Source organism: Salvelinus sp. IW2-2015, linkage group LG28, assembly GCF_002910315.2.
Source record: "Salvelinus sp. IW2-2015 linkage group LG28, ASM291031v2, whole genome shotgun sequence".
NCBI classification, from domain to species: Eukaryota; Metazoa; Chordata; class Actinopteri; order Salmoniformes; family Salmonidae; genus Salvelinus; species Salvelinus sp. IW2-2015.
In genome coordinates, this window is record NC_036868.1 from 4,045,711 (window position 1) to 4,069,335 (window position 23,625).

At 42.5% G+C, this 23,625-nt stretch overlaps 1 protein-coding gene across 1 annotated transcript in view; it reads right to left on the bottom strand.

Annotated features, from left to right (window-relative positions):
• Nucleotides 1-5,405: 5,405 nt before the first annotated feature.
• enpp1 (ectonucleotide pyrophosphatase/phosphodiesterase 1) overlaps nucleotides 5,406-23,625 on the bottom strand; it is a 46,700-nt gene continuing 28,480 nt past the window's right edge. Inside the window, exons 7-25 of the mRNA XM_023974155.2 lie at nucleotides 23,432-23,511; nucleotides 22,546-22,665; nucleotides 20,989-21,098; nucleotides 20,695-20,760; nucleotides 20,489-20,561; nucleotides 20,223-20,331; nucleotides 18,073-18,204; nucleotides 17,350-17,381; nucleotides 17,082-17,209; nucleotides 16,044-16,113; nucleotides 12,451-12,538; nucleotides 11,756-11,940; nucleotides 11,463-11,502; nucleotides 11,176-11,330; nucleotides 9,946-10,081; nucleotides 9,664-9,738; nucleotides 6,832-6,967; nucleotides 6,595-6,739; nucleotides 5,406-6,206 (exon numbers count right to left, since the gene is read on the bottom strand). Coding sequence (XP_023829923.1) covers nucleotides 6,054-6,206; nucleotides 6,595-6,739; nucleotides 6,832-6,967; nucleotides 9,664-9,738; nucleotides 9,946-10,081; nucleotides 11,176-11,330; nucleotides 11,463-11,502; nucleotides 11,756-11,940; nucleotides 12,451-12,538; nucleotides 16,044-16,113; nucleotides 17,082-17,209; nucleotides 17,350-17,381; nucleotides 18,073-18,204; nucleotides 20,223-20,331; nucleotides 20,489-20,561; nucleotides 20,695-20,760; nucleotides 20,989-21,098; nucleotides 22,546-22,665; nucleotides 23,432-23,511 — 2,033 coding nt within the window. The 3' untranslated portion in view covers nucleotides 5,406-6,053. The remainder of the gene's footprint in view (nucleotides 6,207-6,594; nucleotides 6,740-6,831; nucleotides 6,968-9,663; nucleotides 9,739-9,945; nucleotides 10,082-11,175; nucleotides 11,331-11,462; nucleotides 11,503-11,755; nucleotides 11,941-12,450; nucleotides 12,539-16,043; nucleotides 16,114-17,081; nucleotides 17,210-17,349; nucleotides 17,382-18,072; nucleotides 18,205-20,222; nucleotides 20,332-20,488; nucleotides 20,562-20,694; nucleotides 20,761-20,988; nucleotides 21,099-22,545; nucleotides 22,666-23,431; nucleotides 23,512-23,625) is intronic.

Genomic DNA, 23,625 nt, shown 5'->3' on the forward strand with positions numbered 1-23,625 from the left:
GCATAGTATATCATTTATGCAGCAGCATACAATACATTTTTGGACTCACCTTGTTGTGCTGTGCTCACTTGAACAGGAAGATGGCACAGTGGTCCTTAGTGGGCAAATTTTGACATCAAACTTTGTCATCAAAATCTGGCATTCTCCAGATTTAAGGTGCTTTCAAGACAACTGGGAACTCTGAAAAAAACAAGGTCTAGGCCCAAGTTCCCGACTTGGAATTCCGAGTTGGATGTCCGTTCAAAATGTATTTTCCCAGTCGGAGCTAGTTTTTTTCCAAGTTCCCAGTTGTCTTGAACTCACTGAAGTCAGAGATTTCCCAGTGCCGAGTTTCCAGTTGTTTTGAACGCGGCAGAAGTCCTGCTGGATTGACAGCATGGCCAATGTAGAATGTTTATAATTTTAAGTTTGGAAAAGAGACCCTTAAACCCAGACTTGGACCACATACCCACTCCACTGAATAGCCGGCTAGTGATTGCTTTACAAAGCTTGCAGTTAGCCACTGATCAAATCAAATGTATTTATATAGCCCTTCTTACATCAGCTGATATCTCAAAGTGCTGTACAGAAACCAGCCTAAAACCCCAAACAGCAAGCAATGCAGGTGTAGAAGCACGGTGGCTAGGAAAAACTCCCTAGAAAGGCCAAAACCTAGGAAGAAATCTAGAGAGGAACCAGGCTATGAGGGGGTGTGCCAGTCCTCTTCTGGCTGTGCCGGGTGGAGATTATAACAGAACATGGCCAAGATCTTCAAATGTTCATAAATGACCAGCATGTCAAATAAAATAATCACAGTAGTTGTCGAGGGTGCAGCAAGTCAGCACCTCAGGAGTAAATGTCAGTTGGCTTTTCATAGCCGATCATTAAGAGTATCTCTACCGCTCCTGCTGTCTCTAGAGATTGAAAACAGCAGGTCTGGGACCGTAGCACGTCCGGTGAACAGGTCAGGGTCCATAGCTGCAGCAGAAACAGTTGAAACTGAGCAGCAGCACGGCCAGGTGGACTGGGACAGCAAGGAGTCATCATGCCAGGTAGTCCTGAGGCATGGTCCTAGGGCTCAGGGCCTCCGAGAGAGAGAAAGAAAGAAGAAAGAAAGAGAGATTAGAGAGAGCATACTTAAATTCACACAGGACACCGGATAAGACAGGAGAAGTACTCCAGATATAACAAACTGACCCTAGCCCCCGACACATAAACTACTGCAGCATAAATACTGGAGGCTGAGACAGGAGGGTCAGTGAGACAGGAGGGGTCAGGAGACACTGTGGCCCCATCTGATGATACCCCGAACAGGGCCAAACAGGAAGGATATAACCCACCCACTTCCCACTTTGCCAAAGCACAGCCCCCACACCACTAGAGGATATCTTCAGCACCAACTTACCATCCTGAGACAAGGCCGAGTATAGCCCACAAAGATCTCCACCCCGGCACAACCCAAGGGGGGGCACCAACCACCAATTGATCCCTTCCAAACCACTCATTGTTGAATTTGTGATTTCCAACGTATGTAATGTTTATGTCCAATGGCTGATGAGAACCGCTATGTTTTATCTATAATTTCTCTCCATAATTTCTCTTCATATGACAAAGATTGAAAAGGATTTACCAGTAGATTGTCGACATGATTCATGATGATGACTGCTAGCTAAGATTTTAAGTCTGATGTTGACATGATCAGTCCAATCAAAGCTAAGCTACAGTAGTTATAACTTGATTTGAAGTCATTTTATCTGTGGCCAATGACCTTGAGCCTTCTTGGATGGGCACTTCTAATGTAACTCAATGGCAGCACCAAAGGGCCTTGAATTTTCTAGCTCTCCCCGTATATTTTGCAGTGATGTAGTGTCCCTATGAGTGACAGAACACTGAGCCAATCACAGTGCAACTAGAGAACATTACCATCCCCTAATTATCCTGTATCCAGTCCACTGAGGAAGGTTGTTTGATCAGTTCTCATTTCCTAGACTTCTAGGCCTAGTAAGCATCTCTTTGTTCATGCTTTGTCCTATGAGATAACCTTAGGATCTATATGCTTGGAATAATGCCTTGTAATGCTTGTTATTGCTTTGTAGCTTAAGCTTAATCCCTTTTATGTGAATCCATTCATTGTACAATGTTAATTGTCTATATCAAAGGAAGATATTTCATTCTCAGACAAATTCTTGTTAGTCAACGTCAACTCATTTCCTAATGCTTGCTTGTAAATTTTTGWTATCTTTATGGAGTCAGATAACCATTTTAATAGGCTAATTGCTAGGTCTTATTACGGGTTGCGTGGAAGGTATTTATAATATCATACATGACAGATATTACTGTCCACTACAGTCTTGCTGTGTTAAACAAGGCTTTATGAGTCCCCAAGGTCGTTCCTGCCCATCCTTTGCAGAGATTGTTGTACACTGTCGCTATAGCTGTCATTACTTATGGGCAGATGTGTGAGGAAAATGCAAACTTTTAATTGTTTTACTTAATGGGAAAATAATGGAGGTATTCAATGTTTTAGTTTAACCCATGTCAAAATGCTCTTGACTTGTCGGTTGCTTGTTGTGGATAAATTGGTGCACACTGCTGAAAGACTGACAACTTCCATAACGCCAGTAGAAGACCAACTAAAAGTGGGAGCCTCTCACTGAGCCAGTGTTGACCCCCTGTGGCAGTTGTTAATATGTATATTTTTAGTTTTTATTTCACTCAGTGGTCATGCTGCTGCTCGCCCTATGGTCATTCCACCCCACACCCTCAAGCCTTTACTCTGCCTCCACCCCAATGGACATGTATATATTCATCACTGCTACAGTTATGTATATAGTTCTTTTTCGATTATTTTTATTACCACTTTCATTGTTTTATTTCACTAGTCCTGCATGTTGGAGCTCCAAGCTTAAGATGTTCACTGTACCCTGCAATCACACCTGCAACCCTGTACATGTGACTATTAAACAATCTGACTCTGAATGTTAGAGATCTACTCAGTTTTTCACAATTCTTAGCATTTAATCCTAGTAAAAATTCAATTTTAGCTCAGTTAGGATCACCACTTTATATTAAGAATGTCAGAATAATAGTAGCGAGAATGATTTATTTCAGCTTTTATTTCTTTCATCACATTCCCAGTGGGTCAGAAGATTACATACACTCAATTAGTATTTGGTAGCATTGCCTTTAAATTGGGTTAAATGTTTCAGGTAGCCTTCCACAAGCTTCCCACAATAAGTTGGGTGAATTTTGGCCCATTCCTCCTGACAGAGCTGGTGTAACTGAGTCAGGTTAGTAGGCCTCCTTGCTCGCACATGCTTTTTCAGTTCTGCCCACAATTTCTCTATAGGATTGAGGTCAGGGTTTTGTGATGGCCACTCCAATACCTTGACTTTGTTGTCCTTAAGCCATTTTGCCACAACTTTGGAATTATGCTGGGGTCATTGTCCATTTGTAAGACCCATTTGCGACCAAGCTTTAACTTCCTGACTGATGTCTTGAGATGTTGCTTCAATATATCCACATAATTTTTCTACCTCATGCCATCGATTTTGTGAAGTATACCAGTCCCTCCTGCAGCAAAGCACCCCCACAACATGATGCTGCCACCCCTGTGGTTCACGGTTGGGATGGTGTTCTTCGGCTTGCAAGCCTCCCCCTTTTTCCTCCAAACATAACAATGGCCATTATGGCCAAACAATTCTATTTTTGTTTCATCAGACCAGAGGACATTTCTCCAAAAAGTACGATCTTTGTCCCCATGTYCAGTTGCAAACCGTAGTCTGGCTTTTTTATTTCGGTTTTGGAGCAGTGGCTTCTTCCTTACTGAGCGGCCTTCCAGGTTATGTCGATATAGGACTCGTTTTACTGTGGATTTAGATACTTTTGTACTTGTTTCCTCCAGCATTTTTCACATGGTCCTTTGCTGTTGTTCTGGGATTGATTTTTACTTTTCGCAACGAAGTACGTTCATCTCTAGGAGACAGAACGCGTCTCCTTCCTTAGCGGTACGACGGCTGCGTGGTCCCATGGTGTTTATACTTGCGTACTATTGTTTGTACAGATGAACATGGTACCTTCAGGCGTTTGGAAATTGCTCCCAAGACTAGTGGTCTACATTTTTTTTTTTTTTACAAACTTTACAACTACAAATTATATATATATGCCTTTGTAGACTTCATTTTTTTTTTGAGTTTCCCATGATGTCAAGCAAAAAGGCAKTGAGTTTGAAGGTAGGCCTTGAAATACATCCACAGGTACACCTCCAATTGACTCAAATTATGTCAATTAGCCTATCAGAAGCTTCTAAAGCCATGACATTTTCTGGAATTTTCTAAGCTGTTTAAAGGCACAGTCAACTTAGTGTATGTAAACTTCTGACCCACTGAATTATAAGTGAAATAATCTGTCTGTAAACAATTGTTGGGAAAATTACTTGTGTCATGCACAAAGTAGATGTCCTAACCGACTTGCCAAAACTATAGTTTGTTGACCAAAAATGTGTGGATTGGTTGAAAAACGAGTTTTAATGACTCCAACCTAAGTGTATGTAAACTTCCGACTTCAACTGTGCATTGGATGTCATGTACATCTTGTTTCATACACTGTATACTTTGTGTCTTTAGAGTCATGCTAATCTTGGTATTACTTTAAGTTCCTGTCACAACCAAAGTACACACATGTACATGCATTTGCAACCACAACACATGTACGCCACATACTTGTGCACACACCAATAGTCCTGTCAAGAATTTAATCCCAATTCCCCACATCAGCTTCACAACCTTTAATTTACAGTGACAGAGCAATAAAAATAAACACACTCAATATATAAAAACATTGATATTAACAAAATAAAAACACTATCTAGTGAAACATACAATGACAACATTTGTCAAGTGCAACCATGAACATGTGTGTGGAATGTGTGGTTTTCCTGTTATTTGTTCTTGTAGACCAAACACTTTTTTTTGAGCATCCATGCCATGTCTTTCAGTCAACTCTCCAAATCAGACATCTGAGTCAAAAACATTGGCAGTGTTTCAGGCCAACAAACTTTTGCATTCCAGAATGTCTGAGGTTTCCTGCGAATGTCCCAGCTATTATAATCACTTAGTCAAATAGAATTCCTATTTATATGCCGGTTTCCTCTTATTTTCTTCCATTCTCACTATTTACCCTTGTTTTTCTGGGATGAAAGAGGGGTGTTTAGGGTTCAGCAGAGTGGTAGATGGATCTACAGTGCATTCGGAAAGTATTTAGTCTCGAGTCTTCTTGGGTATGACGCTACAAGCTTGGCACACCCGTATTTGGAGAGTTTCTCCCATTCTTCTCTGCAGAGCCTCTCAAACTCTGTCAGGTTGGATGTGGAGCGTCACTGCACAGTTATTTTCAGGTCTCTCCAGATGTTCGATTGGGTTCAAGTGGGACCTTATATAGACAGGTGTGTGCCTTTCCAAATCATGTCCAATCAATTGAATTACAACAGGTGGACTCCAATCAAGTTGTAGAAACATCTCAAGGATGATCAATGGAAACAGGATGCACCTGACCTCAATTTCAAGTTTCATAACAAAGGGTCTGAGTACTTATGTAAATGTCTTATTTCAGATTTTCTGTAACATTTTTTATTTATTTGTCATTATGGGGTATTGTGTGTAGATTGATGATGTTTTATTTAATCAATTTTAGAATAAGGCTGTAACAAGAAAATTAGGTCAAAGGGAAGGGGTCTGAATACTTTCGAAATGCACTGTAATGATGACTTCTTTGGTTCAGTGTTCTGGCTCAAGTTCAAACAGACAACGGTCTATTATATTATGTCTCATAACATGGCTTCTTTCAGTGTATGCCTTTCTGGTTTAAAGTCTGAGGGATTGAGGTTCAAGRGACTTTCAGGCAGTTTCTCACTTAAACAGAACAGCTTTAAAAAAAATCTTTATGCACTTAAATATAAGTGTTACACCTTTTTTAATTTAATGGGYCTTTTTACTTGCATATGTGTAATAAGACCTTACAGCGATAATAAAATAAAATACGGTACTAAAACCCGCCGGAGGCAACTTATTGGGATCTTAGAAAGTCTGTAAAAATGTCTTGAGCTGTAGTGTTTCCTCCACTGATATCCTGTTGTGGTAGAAGCTGAGTCCAGTCAGGAGCTCTATGTCTCGGACCCGGGAAGCATGGAACTGGGCCCACTCCTGGACCCATTGGAAGTCTGAGCCATTCTGAGGAGACAGGGAGGAGGAAAAGGAGGGCTGAGTCACTAACAATATTCATAGATTATCTTTACAAACAGCAAAACTAGAGAGGATCTCATATGATCTCCAGACCTAGGTCAAATACACAATCAAATACTTTGAAATTCCTGAAAATATTTCGGGTGCAGCTGATTTAGCTTGAAATGTGCACGTTTGAGACGATTTAATTGGTTGCATTGTACAGGGCTAACTAAACAAAGTGCTGCTTAAGTATTTGACATACAGCATCTATTTAACCCAGGTCTGATTATCTCAGCCATCCTTTGGTCTGTTGACGTGTTACATTTCCTCAACAGGCTTTTCAGGTGGCCCTGTAGGAAAGAGTAGGACAGCCAGCCAGAGCGGTGTGACTCACAGCACAGGTCTCAGTGTGGTCTGGTCTATGGGGGAGGGTGAAGGAGGTGGTCTCCAGGGGACCCTGGCAGTCAGCAGGGGAGAAGGAAGAGTTCCCACAGCTGGTCAGGATCACATAGAAGTGAGTGGGGATGGGAGCCTCGTGTCTGCAGGAGAGAAAGATGGAAACATGTTCATGTACAACTGAGAATTCAAAAAAAGCCAGCAGCAACAACACTCATGGATGATGAACTCTTACTGTGGTGCGCTAACTGTAGGAGTGTCAAAGTGTCCGTCGTAGTACTGGTCAAAGATAGGTCCACTCATAACGTTGACCCCATTCAGCTGCTGGGAATATTTCACCAGGAGGACGTCATGGAAGTACGTCCAAACATCTGCAAACGTACGATCATATACTTATTAAAACGAGAAGTCACTGAACAATGTCTTCAGGGCCCGTATTCACAAAAATGTCTTAGACTGTTGATCTAGAATCAGTTTTGCCCTTTAGATCATAATAAATGTGATTAAATGGACAGTGTTGGGGGCTGATCCTAGATCAGCATTTCTACTCTGTAGACTTTCACCATTTGCCACCAGAGGGCAGTGAGTGTTTGTAAAGTTGTCCACAGAGTGCTTCTGTTCAAGGATAAAAAAWAAAAAAATCCCCTTGCTTGATATGACATCATACTTCATAAACCCCTTTTTATGATGGATTACCGGTGTCCACGGGCATCAACAAAAGTAACAACCATTTATATCTCACTTTCATCAATATGGAACCCACAAGGTGGCATCATATTGTACCATCTAACCGCTATCCCATGACTGAGTGCCAAACGGTATCCTACAGCCCAGTGTTTAAAACGCTGTGGTATTATTTTCCATCAGAGTAGACATGACACCACACCACATTAGCAACATTGTCTGTCTGGGAAAGTCAGGAACACACCTTAAGCTCTACTACCAACACATTGACGGTCTATGAGTAACTATAGCACTAGTTGTTATAGGAATGTTGCATCAGGAGTGCTCATGTTCTCACAAATGATATTACGTGCCAAGCACAGAGTACAAAATGGGGTGGGATTTTGAACGTAACAAACTCCCCTTTTTTAGAATAGCATAGCAAGCAATCACTTTTGTCGAGCCAGTTACACAGAATGGAAAGTGAACAATAAAACACTAAAAGAGAGCTTAGGGAGTGGGCTGGGTTTTTACCGTGACCACTGCCTGATAATACGGTAACTCCCTGCGGCACAACTACTGTACACTACTGTCCCCTAGACAAAATGTAACAGAGATCCTATGTCTACTGAATAAATATGGCTCACTATGACCACGGTCAGATTACCATGTTAATTCACAGGGAAGCTTTTATGCTTTTAAGCTTTTAGAAACCCCGTGCTTCTACACCTGCATTGCTTGCTGTTTGGGGTTTTAGGCTGGGTTTCTGTACAGCACTTCGAGATATTAGCTGATGTACGAAGGGCTATATAAAATAAACTTGATTGATGTTGACAGACCAATCTGAGATATCTCAGTTGGTGTGAAAGAGTTTTAAACCCTGCTCCTAAATCTACAGCTTGTTGTTAAGAGTTAAATATTTACTATGGAGTCAGCTTTTTTCCACTATTCAACTAGAACCTTAGATCCTAGGAAAAATGGTACGATCTAACAGGAAATCAAACTGTCCTAGTACGTTATCTCAGCCGCTGGATCTTTGGGCTGAAATTTATACCTAATTGGCCAAGGCTAGTTCAAAATAGAATAGAGATGCAGGCTGGGAGTGTTAAATGCTGTAAGAGTAAAAGTAAAACTGACAGAAACTAAACGGAACAAAAATATAAAAACGCAACATGCAACAATTTCAAAGATTTTACTGAGTTACAGTTCATATAAGGAAATAAGTCAATTGAAATAAATTCATTAGGCCCTAAATCTATGGTTTTCACATGACTGGGAATACAGATATGCATCTGTTGGTCACAGATACCTTTCAAAAAACAAGTATGGGTGTAGATCAGAAAACCAGTCAGTATCTGGTGTGACCACCATTTGCCTCATGCAGCGCGACACATCTCCTTCACATATAGTTAATCAGGCTGCTGTTGATTGTGGCCTGAGGAATGTTGTCCCACTCCTCTTCAATGGCTGTGCGAAGTTGCTGGATATTGTCGGGAACTGGAACATGCTGTAGTACACTCCAATCTAGAGCGTTCTTGGTGAGTATGCAGGCCATGCAATAACTGGCACATTTTCAACTTCCAGGAATTGTGTGCAGATCCTTGCGACATGGGGCTGTGTATTATCATGCTGAAACGAGTTGATGGATGAATGGCAGGACAATGGGCCTCAGGATCTCATCATGGTATCTCTATATATTCAAATTTCCATTGATAAAATGCAATTGTGTTCATTGTCCATTTGTGAAGAATGTCCTGGGCTGGCGTGGTTACACGTGGCCTGCGGTTCTGAGGCCGGTTGGATGTACTGCCAAATTCTCTAAAGCGGCTTATGGTAGAGAATTGAACATTACATTCTCTGGCAACAGCTCTGGTGGACATTCCTGGAATCAGCATGTCAATTGCACGCTCCCTCAAAACATCTGTGGGATTGAGTTGTGTGACAAAACTGCACATTTTAGAGTGGCCTTTTACTGTCACCAGCACAAGGTGCACCTGTGCAATTATGTTGTTTAATCAGCGTCTTGATATGCCACAACTTTCAGGTAGCTTGATTATCTTGGCAAAGGAGGAATGCTCACTCACAAGGATTTGAATTTGAGATAAATAATATTTTTGTGCATATGAACAATTTCTGGGAGCTTTAATTTCAGCTCATGAAACATGGAATTAATACTTTACATATTGTGTTTTTATTTTTGATCAGTATAGTACAAACCTATTAGTCCAGTGAGAAAAATCTTACAGTAGGCCTATACATACATCATGCAAAGACACTGTGTCCTAAGAAGTAATTTCCTGAAGCTGTATCTCCATAAGAAATCACACATACCTTGTTGAGTGTTTGAGCTATTATTGCACAGTACTGGAGATTTTTCTGTCTTTTAGCCAGCTAGCCTGCTCACCTTTAAAAGCAGGGTACATGGGCGCAATGTTGCTGGTGAGTAGTGACTCTGCCTCTGTTCCATTGGCACCCAGATCTGAAACATCAACATTAATGAATCACTTACACACACTAAACACTAAACACTTCAATTCATTTAAATCATCAACTGGTCTTCAAAAGTTGTATGAGAACTATCCTGATTTAGTGTTAGAATCTGATGCACCGCTGGCTATATGCATGTACAGTAATATGGAGTAGGTATTTAACAAAAGGTTTGGGGTGTAACCTCCCATGTACTCACTGGGTGGATGCAGCAGGCCGTAGGACAGCGCAGGGTTGTCCTTGTATCTGACACAGTTCTGGCTGAAGAGCGGCGCCACACGGACGTCTGCACGGACACAGGCCTCCGCTACTGGACTCAGTGGCTGGACATTGTTCTGATGAGAGACGGGGACGAGAGAGATGATTCCAGTTCTTGAGCTCTTGTATTAGTTCTGTGAACCTGGTTTCATTCCTTATTGCAGGGTTCACTCAATATATACATTAGGATAGTGCTTTTCCCGTTACCTTCTCATCAGATAAAATAAAACCATGATTCATCTACTTTCCTTCCTCTTAATAGCTTTTAGACAGAAAGTAATGGAATAAAAGGAGGATGTTGAGATAGAACGAAAGCCAGGGATAGATATACTGTAGAGACGTCCTGATTTACATTGAGGTTTTCACCACATAATGACAAACACAAGAAGCTGTGAAAGCCAGCACGAGTTAGGATGATCTACAGCCAGCTAGCAGGGCCTGGGCAGCAGCTCAACTCTCAGCACTTCACACATCTTTACAACTTATTTCATATCCTAGCCAAAAACACTAACTAGAGAAACACTAACTAGAAAACTAACCAGAGAAACCCTAACCAGTTATTTTTTTTAATTGAACCTTTATTTAACTAGGCAAGTCAGTTAAGAACAAATTCTTATTTACAATGACGGCCTACCCCGGCCAAACCCGGAATACGCTGGGCCAAACACGGCCGGATGTGATACAGCCTAGATTCGAACCAGGGGCTGCAGTGACGCCTCTAACAGATGCAGTGCCTTAGACCACTGCACCACTCGGGAGCCCAAGAGAAACTAACTAAAGAAACCATAACCAGAGAAACCCCAACCAGAGAAACCCCAACCAGAGAAACTCTAACCAGAGAAACCCTAACACTAACCAGAGAAACCCTAACCAGAGAAACCCTAACCAGAGAAACCCTAACCAGAGAAACCCTAACCAGAGAATCACTAACCAGAGAAACATAATACAACAGTGCATCTCCAAGATGACATAATATCTATCTTTAGACATTAAAGAGAGCCAGAGTGTAATGGAGTTGGTATAGAACCACGCTCGCGTGAGGGGTAACATTTCCTAAGATTCTGAAGACTTGCGTTAACTCCCCCAAGCAAATTCCTTGGCTTTAGCTAAGCAGACTAACACATACCTGGGTATGAATCCTGGTCGTTCACACAAGCACAAAAAGACTCACCAGTGGGTTAATTGTGTAGGCGACCCATAAGGGCATGAGAGTATCTTTGCTGTAACCGTTGATGTAGTCGGCATGGTGCAGGACACAGTACTCTGAATTCTCCTGGAGAACTCGAGGGATTCCATATGGTAGGTGAAGAGCCTTGGTTCCGGAATCTAAGGGAGGGGAGGGTGTGATAAAAAACACAATCAGTGACAAAATAGAGCCATGATTATGCTAACTGGAGTGTTTGGCAAAGCTTTTACTACTAAGCCATTACAAAGAGACCCCATGAAGTGTGTACTCACTGGAAATGTCTTTGATGAGTTGCCTGTTCATAGTCTTCTCCTGAAACATATATTTTCAGCATGTTAGTGTGTCTGTCAACTTCTCTCCCTCTAATGAGTGCTTCTGGGTTATCAATCATAAAGTGAGGATAAATATTCATTTCAATGAAGCACCTTTCAAACATTGAGGATTTAGAGTGTTATGGACAGGACAGACCCTCTGTCTACCCCTCCCCTCCCAGTCCTGCTCTCTGGGGATGGATGTGCAAGTTTGAGGATACACCCCCCTCCCTGATTGTACCCCCTGGTCATACCGCTGCTTTGGTGCGGGTGCTGCAGCTGCAGCCCAGGTGGTCAGAGGGGGCAAGGCCACTAGCCTCACAGGTGGAGTTAGAGGAGAGCTCAGCTGGGTACACGGGGCGGTGAGGAGGGTTCTTCAGGAGGTGGTTCAGACTCCCATGGGTCCCGTTGTTAGGAGCAGGGGGAACGTCCAACAAATCTGACAGGCAAAGAGAGAGGGTGATAGATAGAGAGAGAGAGAGACGGGGGGGGGGGGTGGGTAAAGTGATAGTAGAGAGTTGAAAAGGTATTTTCWTTAACTGACTAGATTTGATCTAATGGGCTAACTGTACAGAACAGCTGTGTGACTATGGACTTTGTTTCCAGCGGTGGTGCTGTGGCCTTCTCAACTGGCACATCCTCTTTGAAATGTATCACAATGTTGTATCACAATGCTTCTATACAGAAATAGAGTTCTGTATAGAAGAGGTTGAAATGATGCTATAATGAATGTAAAGCCAGTTCGGCCTGCTGAAATAGTTTCACTTTAGAGAAGTAATATGTAGCCTGGGTACCAGTCTGTTTAGATATCATTCCACTCCTTTGGCATGACAATTCCATCAGGAGTTGGCAAGAGAGCAGAAACAGACTGGCACCCAGGCTAATCTTTTCTAGTTATGCAACAGGACATTGTCCCCATGTTAAATGATCCATTGACTAACAGGCTTACCACACAGGAGGTTGTAGACTTCAATGTTTTCAAAAGGTGCAACTTGGGTCTTGTATTTCAGCCCTGGTCCATAACTGATAAAAATGGCCTGAAAAATACAAAAACAAACTTAATTCACTTTCACTAGAATAAGTGACACATGAATAGATAGACATGCTATTCATGACAGTGGAGTAGACATGTTAGATATGGAGAGAAGAACAGTGGAGTAGACATGTTAGATATGGAGAGAAGAACAGTGGAGTAGACATGTTAGATATGGAGAGAAGACAGTGGAGTAGACATGTTAGATATGGAGAGAAGAACAGTGGAGTAGACATGTTAGATATGGAGAGAAGAACAGTGGAGTGACATGTTAGATATGGAGAGAAGAACAGTGGAGTAGACATGTTAGATATGGAGAGAAGAACAGTGGAGTAGACATGTTAGATATGGAGAGAAGAACAGTGGAGTAGACATGTTAGATATGGAGAGAAGAACAGTGGAGTAAGACATGTTAGATATGGAGAGAAGAACAGTGGAGTAGACATGTTAGATATGGAGAGAAGAACAGTGGAGTAGACATGTTAGATATGGAGAGAAGAACAGTGGAGTAGACATGTTAGATATGGAGAGAAGAACAGTGGAGTAGACTGTTAGATATGGAGAGAAGAACAGTGGAGTAGCTGTAGATTGGAGAGAAGACAGTGGAGTAGACATGTTAGATATGGAGAGAAGAACAGTGGAGTAGACATGTTAGATATGGAGAGAAGAACAGTGGAGTAGACATGTTAGATATGGAGAGAAGAACAGTGGAGTAGACATGTTAGATATGGAGAGAAGAACAGTGGAGTAGACATGTTAGATATGGAGAGAGAACAGTGGAGTAGACATGTTAGATATGGAGAGAAGAACAGTGGAGTAGACATGTTAGATATGGAGAGAAGAACAGTGGAGTAGACATGTTAATATGGAGAGAAGAACAGTGGAGTAGACATGTTAGATATGGAGAGAAGAACAGTGGAGTAGAATGTAGATAGGAGGAGAAGAGCAGTGAGAGTAGACATGTAGATATGGAGAGAAGAAAGTGGAGTAGACATGTTAGATATGGAGAGAAGAACAGTGGAGTAGACATGTTAGATATGGAGAGAGAACAGTGGGAGTAGACATGTTAGATTAATGGAGAGAAGAACAGTGGAGTAGACATGTTAGATATGGAGAGAAGAACAGTGGAGTAGACATGTTAGATATGGAGAGAAGAACAAAGTAACCACAATTTCACCATCTCATTTAGTTAACATTTCCCTCCACCTATGAAGGAGTCAAAACCACAAATAGACCATGTGTAAACATCAGAATAGCTAAAAGTAAACCGTGTGGGAGTTTAAGTACTTAAATGACCTTCCAAAAAGGTGGGTTGAAAAGCAATCAACATTTTGAAATAATCATAAGATCAGCCTTAAAGCGGCAATCAGCAGTAGAAACGATAACAAGGGGACTCCCAGCTCTTGTTTAAGTAAAAAGCTGAGAGATGGGGCTGGAGAAATGTAACCACTCTCAAATTCAGAGCTATTGATGCAAGGACTAACCATCCATGAAATAATCAAAATGATAGTTTTAACCATGTTGCGGCTGTATAGTGTTTGGTCACATTTACTTTGTTTACAAACATTTAAGTAAAACAAACTTATATTTTGGGTTCTGATGGGGTATGACAGTTGATGAGGCATTCATAACTTGTATTCTTCATGAGTCAATGGGCACATAATTAATTTATAAGTCCAAAAATGTATGTAGTAACTGCTGATTGRCCCTTTAAAAAGTGGGTGGCTACTAAATGAAATAGGTGATGTCGCTACTTGCTAGCTGTGTCTGCTTTTCTTCCGGTCTGCAGCAAGACACACAGAAGATATTTTCAGCAGACTTTCATTTGACTCATGCACCTGTTTTATTTAGGGTAGCGAGTAAAGTCACAGGGATAATTATACCAACACATTCCAGGTGTGACCACATCTAGAAAGATACACAGACCTATTATAAACATAAAGACTAACAGGGAGATGCCAGGGAGACGTCTAGTAAACTATAGTAAACATAGCTATGATAAAACACAACACAAATAGGAACAAAGCATACTGTTATAGGGGATGGTATTTCAGCAGGCTTATTGTGGGAGAGATTTTCTAAGGCTGGAAACATACACAGACCGATCATAAAGACTAACATGGAGATCTAGTAAAACATAGTAAAAATGTACATGGGAAAACAACTCCGAATGGGAGGACATTGTACTGTTATAGGTGATGGTATTGCAGTGGGTTTACTTTGGGAGAGACTTGACTCTCTCGGAGGACACAGCTTGATTTAACCTAAAGAATGTCAGGCATGATTTAACAAACTGGGGCTCCTCTATAGTGGCCTGCTCCCAGATCTGTTTGGGACATTTGGCCTGAGAATGGCCATACAGGTGTAGGATCTTTAATTTGAGCCAGTTTGCTACAGCAGGAAAATAATCCTGCAGCTACAGGAAATGTAGATTATAATGGACTTTTTTGTAGGGGTTGATACATTTTTCAGCAAATCAAGTCTGAAATTTTAAAGTGAAAATTACAAACGTTAGAAGCCTTTTAACGTGCTTCTACACCTGCATTGCTTGCTGTTTGGGGTTTTAGGCTGGGTGTCTGTACAGCACTTCGAGATATTAGCTGATGTACGAAGGGCTATATAAAATAAACTTGATTTGATTTGATTTTTAAAAACTCAAATACACTATAAGTTTGCTTTTCCTGCCACCCAGGACCTATATACTAGGTGGTGTCACCTAGTAAGAGCCCAAAAATGGTCAAAGACTCCAGTCACCCAAGTCATAGACTGTTCTCTCTGCTATCGCACTGCAAGCGGTACCGGAGCACCAAGTCTAGGTCCTTAACAGCTTCTACCCCCAAGCCATAAGACTGCTGAACAATTCATCAAAAGGCCACCCAACCTATTTACATTGACACCCCCACCCACTTTGTTTTTACAATGCTGCTACTCGCTGTTTATTATCTATGCATGGTCACTTTACCCCTACCTACATGTACAAATTACCTCAACTAACCTGTACCCCCGCACATTGACTCGTTATTGTTATGTAATTTTCTTGTTACTTTTGAGTAGATTTTTTTTTCTTAAGAAAATATTTACTATACAAACAAAACTATTTTTCTTGAACTGCATTGTTGGTTAAGGGTTTAAGTAAGCATTTCACGGTAAGGTCTACCTACACCTGTTGTAGTCGGCGCATGTGACAAATCAGCAACAAAAGGGTCATCAAATTGAGATCCTATATCTGTAGGAGATGGCACAATCAGAAATGGGACTCAGGCTACCTCTCTGTAGTGCTTTCATCATAGAACTTCATCACATCAAAATAAAAAATGAGTGAGTTGTGTTGTTTAGCTAATCTCCATGTGATTCAAGTGTAATGTAGCTATTAGCGTTAGCTGTTTTTTTTGTTAGAGACAGTATGTTCGGATGGGTTTCCCTGGGTGTGTACATAACCACGTGTCCATACTGTAATATCACAGAGTATCAACGGAAGTACAGCATCATCCCTCTCACCCTTCCCTGACCTGCATGTTTTTGAAGATGTTATCCGAGCCATGGAATCCACCAGTGCAGTACTTGACTTCCTCAGGTCGTCTGTGGACGAACAGAGATGAAAAAACATTATTCCATTCCTAGAAAGGACATCACACCTCCAACAGAACACAGAGGGTGTTCTTTAATGGAAGTCTCTCCAAAATAATCAAGGTAGAATCAGGAATTCCTCAGGGCAGGTGTCTAGGCCCCTTACTTTTTTCAATCTTTACTAATGACATGACACTGAGTTACCTGTATTTTATATATATTTATACAACACTAAAATTGAGGGGTTATCAATTGGACAGCTGTATAAACCAGCCCAACTAAATAATAGRTCACATCCTCAACTGTGGCAACCATAACAACAAGGAACAGCTTTCAGCACCCATTAAAGACATCCGTAAAAAACATGCACAAACATGGGCAAAACAAAATGTCTGTTGGTATGTTAATAGGCTTTCTGTTAACCGGAGACCAACTATCACTTTATGTGTGGCAGCTGTTGAGAATTTCAGCGGTCAAGTCATCTTGTCGAATAATGTCTCATAGCAACAGACAAACATAACGAGAGTTAAACATTTACTTTTGAATAATTTAGCAGATGCTCTTATCCAGAGCGACCCACAGTAGTGAGTGCATACATTTTTGTACTTTTCCGTATAAATATAAAGTGGGATGACCTTTTGCAAGTATCTGTAACTGCTTTCAAAGTGCATGTAGGGAGAAATGCATATAGGGACAAGTGCATGTAGGCACGTTTAAAGTGAATGTCAATGGACAATGTGTAGTTCTAACCGGTGCGGATTTAGTTTTGCCTGGAACTCATGACTTGAAAAAGGAGTGAACCGTGATGAGTAGGCTAACTTAAGTAACTAACAAATATTTTAAACGGTACTTATTTACTTAGGTTATTCCACAACAGATACTTTGGCTTAATGCCAGAGTAAAGCCAAGAGTGCAGCTTAGGTTATGGGGGCATCTGTCACTTGAGACAAAGCAAACAAGAGAGTTGTGTTATGACATACAGAGCTGCTTGCCAGCCAGGCTTCATGTAGAGATGGGCCTTCTCAATGCGCACGTTGTTAGCAAAGTGCATCCGTTTGGGGAGGTGCTCTTTGAGGTAGGGCCTCATGGGCTGGTCAGGGCTCCTGCACTTCAAAACACACAGCAAGAGAAGAGCAGAGAGTCAATGAAGGGACAGAGGGAGAGGCCTGTTTGAGCTAAGGCAAGCAAATCATTTTTCAATTCATCTTATTAACACAGAAGTCAACTGGGCACAAATACTTCACATACCGACAGATTCTTCACCAGGCCTTCATAGTCGACTGGGGGGAAAAAAACAGACATAGTTGGTAACTCAAGGGTCATGACCTTCCCCTTCCCAAATCACTCTTGACCCCTTGGCCCCAACCGCTTGACCCTTTTCCCCTTCCCCTTGGCCCCAAACGCTTTGCCCCTTCCCCTTGGTCCCAAACGCTTTTCCCCTTCCCCTTGGACCCAACCGCTTTATTCTTCCCCTTATGTTTGCAGATCTGGATGGTCTGCATAGGTACAGTGCGATTAAGATTAAAATCACTTTAGTCAATTGTACACATAGTCCAACCGAATACTTTAACCCAACCCCTGCGAAAGACACACATATATACAGGTTTTTGGAGATGTGCGGGGGGCTGCCACAACCGGGACGCCAGGGGAGCTGTTGTTGTGGGGGTTTAAGTTCCTTGCTCAACGGCACAATGGCAGGCAATGGCATCTAGGATTTGATAGCAGCAACCCTTCAGTTGCCAGCTCACTCTAACCGCTAGGCTACCTGCTGCCCCAGTGAAGTGGTGAAGCTTCTACCTTAATGCTTACACATGACTAAATCTGACAAAAATCTAAGGGTAAGGACCAAGGAGGGAATTGGGACCAGCTTTAACACTGGATGGTATTTCAACGTAAGGCCAGGAAGAGGGAGGAAAACAGCTGGAAGTGACACGTTGTCATCATCAACAGTCATCATCAACAGTTACTCACAGGAGAAGAAGTCTTCTGGGAGGTTCTTGGGTCGGATTCGCGCGGCAGGGCCTTGGATGACAGTGAAGTCGTCAATGTTGTCCTGGTACGAGTTTACAAATGCAGCCTTTTTGCAGGAAGCTTCCTCCATTCCTGCAATTACAGTAAACACACACACACAAGGTCACCATTTAAAAAACAATTGCCATTGTTTTTGTATTGTTGTTCCTGGCAACTGGGCAGTCAGAGCAATAGGAGAAGTTAGAGCAGAGAAATGGAGGATGAGAAAAAACAGTAAAAGACTTCAACAGCACCATAATTAGGCGGTCTAATCTGTACCAGATTTCAGAGAGAATCTTTTTTTTTTTACTGAACAAACTGTTAATTTGAAATTATAACCAGATTATTGTTACTAGGATTATATCCTCCATTTCCCAATCAATCAATCACAATCACATCAATCACATTGACAAAAAATAACCCAAGAGCAATGCAATGATTGGTATAGGCTAAATAAAAAAGATTCCCATATGATATTTGTTATATTAAAAACCTGACATCAAATTATTATTACAAGGCCAGTTGAGCAGCCATCGGTCAGTGCCACCAAATTAATTTAATTTTGTTAATCCTTTACACGCATAATGACATAATTACAAGACTAGACGCATGTCAAATGCTATGCAGATGTTGCGAGCATCTCTCCTCTGTAAACCTCCCTGGCTCCCTCATCCTCGTTTAGCTAAATCATTCACAGCTGTTTCAGCATTCACTCTGACCTTGTTTTACAAAAGTTTTCACTCTGCCTTGGATTCCCCCACAACAGGTGCTAGGGCAGCGTCCCTAATGGAACCCTATTTCTTATATAGTGCACTACTTCTGAACCAGCCTTATGGGACCTGGTCAAAAGTATTGAACTAAATAGGMAATAGGGAGCCATTTTGGACGCATCCATTGTCTCAGCCAAAACAAACAGTACGTGTAGCTGACAGTAAGCATTCAAATGCCCCCACAATGGAGGACACCAGAGTACAGGCCAGAGGCTGGAAGACAATCGAAAAGTTACTCAATAGAGGAACTATAACATTTAAACAAAACTATGTTGTGGTAATATACATTATGGCTACATTGTTAATTGTTATGTTTTATTTCTGAATTGCTACTTGTACAATAAAATCTGTGGACAACAACTTAATGATTGAGTTTGATAGTGGATTGTGTGTTATAAGGCAGGAGCTATGCAGCCGTTATATAACAGCTAAGGGACGTTAGCCAGGAGCTATGCAGCCGTTATACAACGTTAGCCAGGAGCTATGCAGCCGTTATACAACGTTAGCCAGGAGCTATGCAGCCGTTATACAACGTTAGCCAGGAGCTATGCAGCTGTTATACAACAGCTAAGGGACGTTAGCCAGGAGCTATGCAGCCTTTATACAACAGCTAAGGGAAGTTAGGCAGGAGCTATGCAGCCATTATACAACAGCTAAGGGACGTTAGCCAGGAGCTATGCAGCCATTATACAACAGCTAAGGGACGTTAGCCAGGAGCTATGCAGCAGTTATAAACACAGCTAAAGGGACGTTAGCCAGGAGCTATGCAGCCATTATACAACAGCTAAGGGACGTTAGCCAGGAGCTATGCAGCCATTATACAACAGCTAAGGGACGTTAGCCATCATTTAGCTGCCAGATACTGACTCGATATGAGCTCTTTTTTTTTTGATGAGTCACTAATATTTAGGGATGTTGGAAAATCAGCTACTTCCTCTTTTTATTTTCAGCCCTTTTCCCCCCTAGACCAACTCCTCTTTCATGTTGAGTAGTAGTGGATGCTCACTATCGCATCACCTTATGATTTACAGCAGACCCATAAAGTAAACCACTTGTCTTTTTTCATTTGCCAAAAAACACTAAATGGGTTACCTCCGCCTCCCCTGCTTTCACATTGACTTTCTTAGTGCTTATCTCTGAGAAACATTGTTTCTCTTGTACTGTACGTTTCCCCTCGAGGCCCTTTGCTCCAGTAGGAGCTAAAACAACAAGTCACTTTCCAATCTACTGTTTAATCTGAATGCTGTGTATAAAACAAGGCTACTGATTCCTCTGTTGATCGCAGAGACCACTGTGTGTACAGGACAATCCGGCTGTGTGTTGTGGCAACATGCTGCTCACCGTGGTCAGACAGAAGCACCAGGTTGACACAGCGGTGAAGGTTCTTCTGTTTCAAGCCGTCCATTAGAAGTCCTAACAACCTGTCCACGTTCAGCAGGGCCTCAATCACCTGCAAATACAGTATATAGTCATTCATAACAACACATGTTATTCAAGGCCCAGGAGTTCTGCCTGACTACTTTGTGGCCTTTGCTGGGCCTGCTTTGATTGGTTATAAATGACCCTCCACCTGATTGGTGGGTTGAATGAATAGAGAGGGATCTGACCTGGCTGCTCATTGGTCCGTATCGGTGGCCGGCAGAGTCTGGTTCCTCCATGTACAGAGTGTAAAAATCTGGCCTACATGAAAACAAAATGAAAGGACTCTGATTACATAGTGAGGTCCGATCAAATGAAAGAGATGTACGTAAGTGTTTGGTCTGTCCTTCAAAATGATGCTCATTTAATGGTTATAAGAAGCATATTTCCATACCTTTCCCCTTGAGGCAAGTTCAGCCATTGAAATATGGTTGTGATTCTCTCCTCAAATTGGATGTTCCTAAGACAAAGATACCGCTTTATTTCTTACTTTAGAAGGCATCACTATGGATAGCTTAAACACTGCTACAGTACACTACAGCAAATGCGGGTCACCTCCAAATAATACATTAATACTTTATATCCTACAAAACAAATAGATGGGGTATTCACTATAGGATAATTACCTACTCCTCTTTATTATGACAAACAAACATTGATAAGAAAGACCATTACGCAAGTCTCTTACCTGTCATACTTCTTATAGAAGTCAGGTAATCTTCCATTGACTGCCACATCAGAGCCCGGCCAGAAGAATGTGGCTGACTTCAGGTTATTGTCCATGGCAGTGAACCAAACCTAGAGAGAGAGACAGTGGAGGTGCTCTGATCGTCAAAACAACCACAGACCACTAGAAAGAGCTACCCTAATAACTCATTCATTCAGGTACATCAGAATAAGCAGTACTTTATCATTAGATCTAAAGGTTTTCCCAATAAACTCATCAAAACTGAATCTATACGCTGTTTGCCTTTCACTCCAGCCACCCGGGTTTGCTTCCTGCTCCCTCCGTTCGCTACATTGGTTGTCAGAAGTGAGATGGTGCCTGATAGGCCATTGGAGAGGCATGTACACGTGAGGGACACGCTCTCCCGAAGGAAGGGGGTAATGTAGCGACATTAACACCTAGAAACCTCATCAAGAGGTTCAGACCTCTTGGTGTAATGGTTAAGGTGTTGGCTTGATAGTCGTTGGACCCAGGTCTGAGTCGCGTTGGGGCTACCCCCCAAATTGGTGTCAGAAGTGGGATGGCGGCCGTGAGGCCACCAGAAAGCCTGGCGGACGTGTAAAGAGGCTTGAAAGAAAGTTGATGCACGGGGACGTGCCTTCCCGTTTGGAGGGCCCAGTGTAGTGATCCTCAGCTCCTCACTATATGAGCCACATTACAATTCCCTCCCAATGGGTTAACCCTAACAGGCTCAGGAGAGGCGAAGGTCGAATCATGTGTCCTCCTAAACATGACCCGCCAAACCGCGCTCCTTAAAACACCCGCCTGCTTAACCCGGAAGCCATCTGCACCAATGTGTTGGAGGAAACACCGTTCAACTGACGACCGGAGTCAGCCTGCAGGCACCCGGCCAGCCACAAGGAGTCGCTAGAGCGCGATGAGCCAAGTAAAGCCCCCCCGGCCAAACCCTCCCCTAACCCGGACGACGCTGTGCGACGCCCTATGGAACTCTCGGTCACGGACGGTTATGAAACAGCCTGGGATCAAACCCGGTCTTTAGTGACGCCTCAAGCTGTGTCACTCAGGAGGCCCAGGGTTGTTTTAGTAAACACAGTTCTGTAATGCCATTATGTCTCATAGTTAGGGTTGTTTTAGTAAACACAGTTCTGTAATGCCATTATGTCTCATAGTTAGGGTTGTGGATTTCCTCAACAACATTCATGTTATTATTCCTCAATCATTTTTTCCAGCTAAATGTTTCAGGAGGAAATCTTCTCGAATTGCCATCTGTGACTTGTTCTAACAACAACAGGGCTCCTTATGTCTTCCGAAGCTCCACTTTTCTAGCCTGGGTACCAGTCTGTTTGAGTTATCATTCTACTCCTTGTCATTCTTAACATGACACAAGGAATGTGGAATGTTAGCTTGACCCTGAGAACCTGTTTTGCTACCAGTCAAGTTACATTTCTCCTAACACTAGGGCCACATTATCCTAAAACCAATAAGCTCTAGCAGTAAACTAACATTGAATGAAGGTGCGGTATTTGCACTGTTGTGTATTCCAATGTATCCACTCACTGGTTCTCCTTGGTACCATTTGGCATTGAATTTTTCGGGAACTTTCAAACTGAAGGATGCGTTGCGGGTCACGTCATACATCTTGTTGTCCACGATCCCATGGGACTCTGGATAGAGGCCCTGTGGGAGAAACACACACCAGTGAGGCCCTGTGAGAGTAACACACACACACACCAGTGAGGCCCTGCGAGAGTAACACACACCAGTGAGGCCCTGCGAGAGTAACACACACACACACCAGTGAGGCCTGCGAGAGTAACACACACCAGTGAGGCCCTGTGAGAGTAACACCCACACACACAGTGAGGCCCTGCGAGAGTAACACCCCACCAGTGAGGCCCCACTGGAGCCAGCCGTTACCCACTGGAGCCACCGGTTACCCACTGGAGCCACCGGTTAACCCACTGGAGCCCCGGGTAACCCACTGGAGCCACCGGGTACCCACTGGAGCCACCGGGTAACCCACTGGAGCCACCGGGTAACCCACTGGAGCCACCGGGTAACCCACTGGAGCCACCGGGTAACCCACTGGAGCCACCGGTTACCCCATTCGGTTAACCCACTGTGTTGAAAGAAGTCTGGAGGTTAAATGGAAGGTGTGGGTTAGTCCAGTAGATCTGAAATCACCGCCCACAGTTGCACACCTCCAACACAGTTTCTCCTGAGATGCAGCATGTCCTAGCCATCCAGCCACAACAGGAGGTCCTTTGTTATCATTAGTCGTAAGTGACAATTTGATGGATAAGGTGATTTAAAGAGTCATCTTTCTTTTAAGTGAATTCCATTTTCAAATAAACAAATAAGCCAGTTGTGTATACAATTCTGCAGAGTTACCGACGCCTGACTGGTTCCATATTAGATCAACTAAGACGAGCATCACACTTACAGTCACAATGGTGTAGTGGTTAGGGAAGGTCTTGGTGGGGTAGACGGGTCTCATGTACGAGGTAGAAGTGCCACAGTTGCCTGAAATAGATGGAGACGGAAAATAGTTAAAAGCTGCCAAAGTAAATGGATCATTTCACCATGTGGATAATGGTTTTAAAAGAGGTCAGACTGACGTCTTTTGCGATGGCGCGG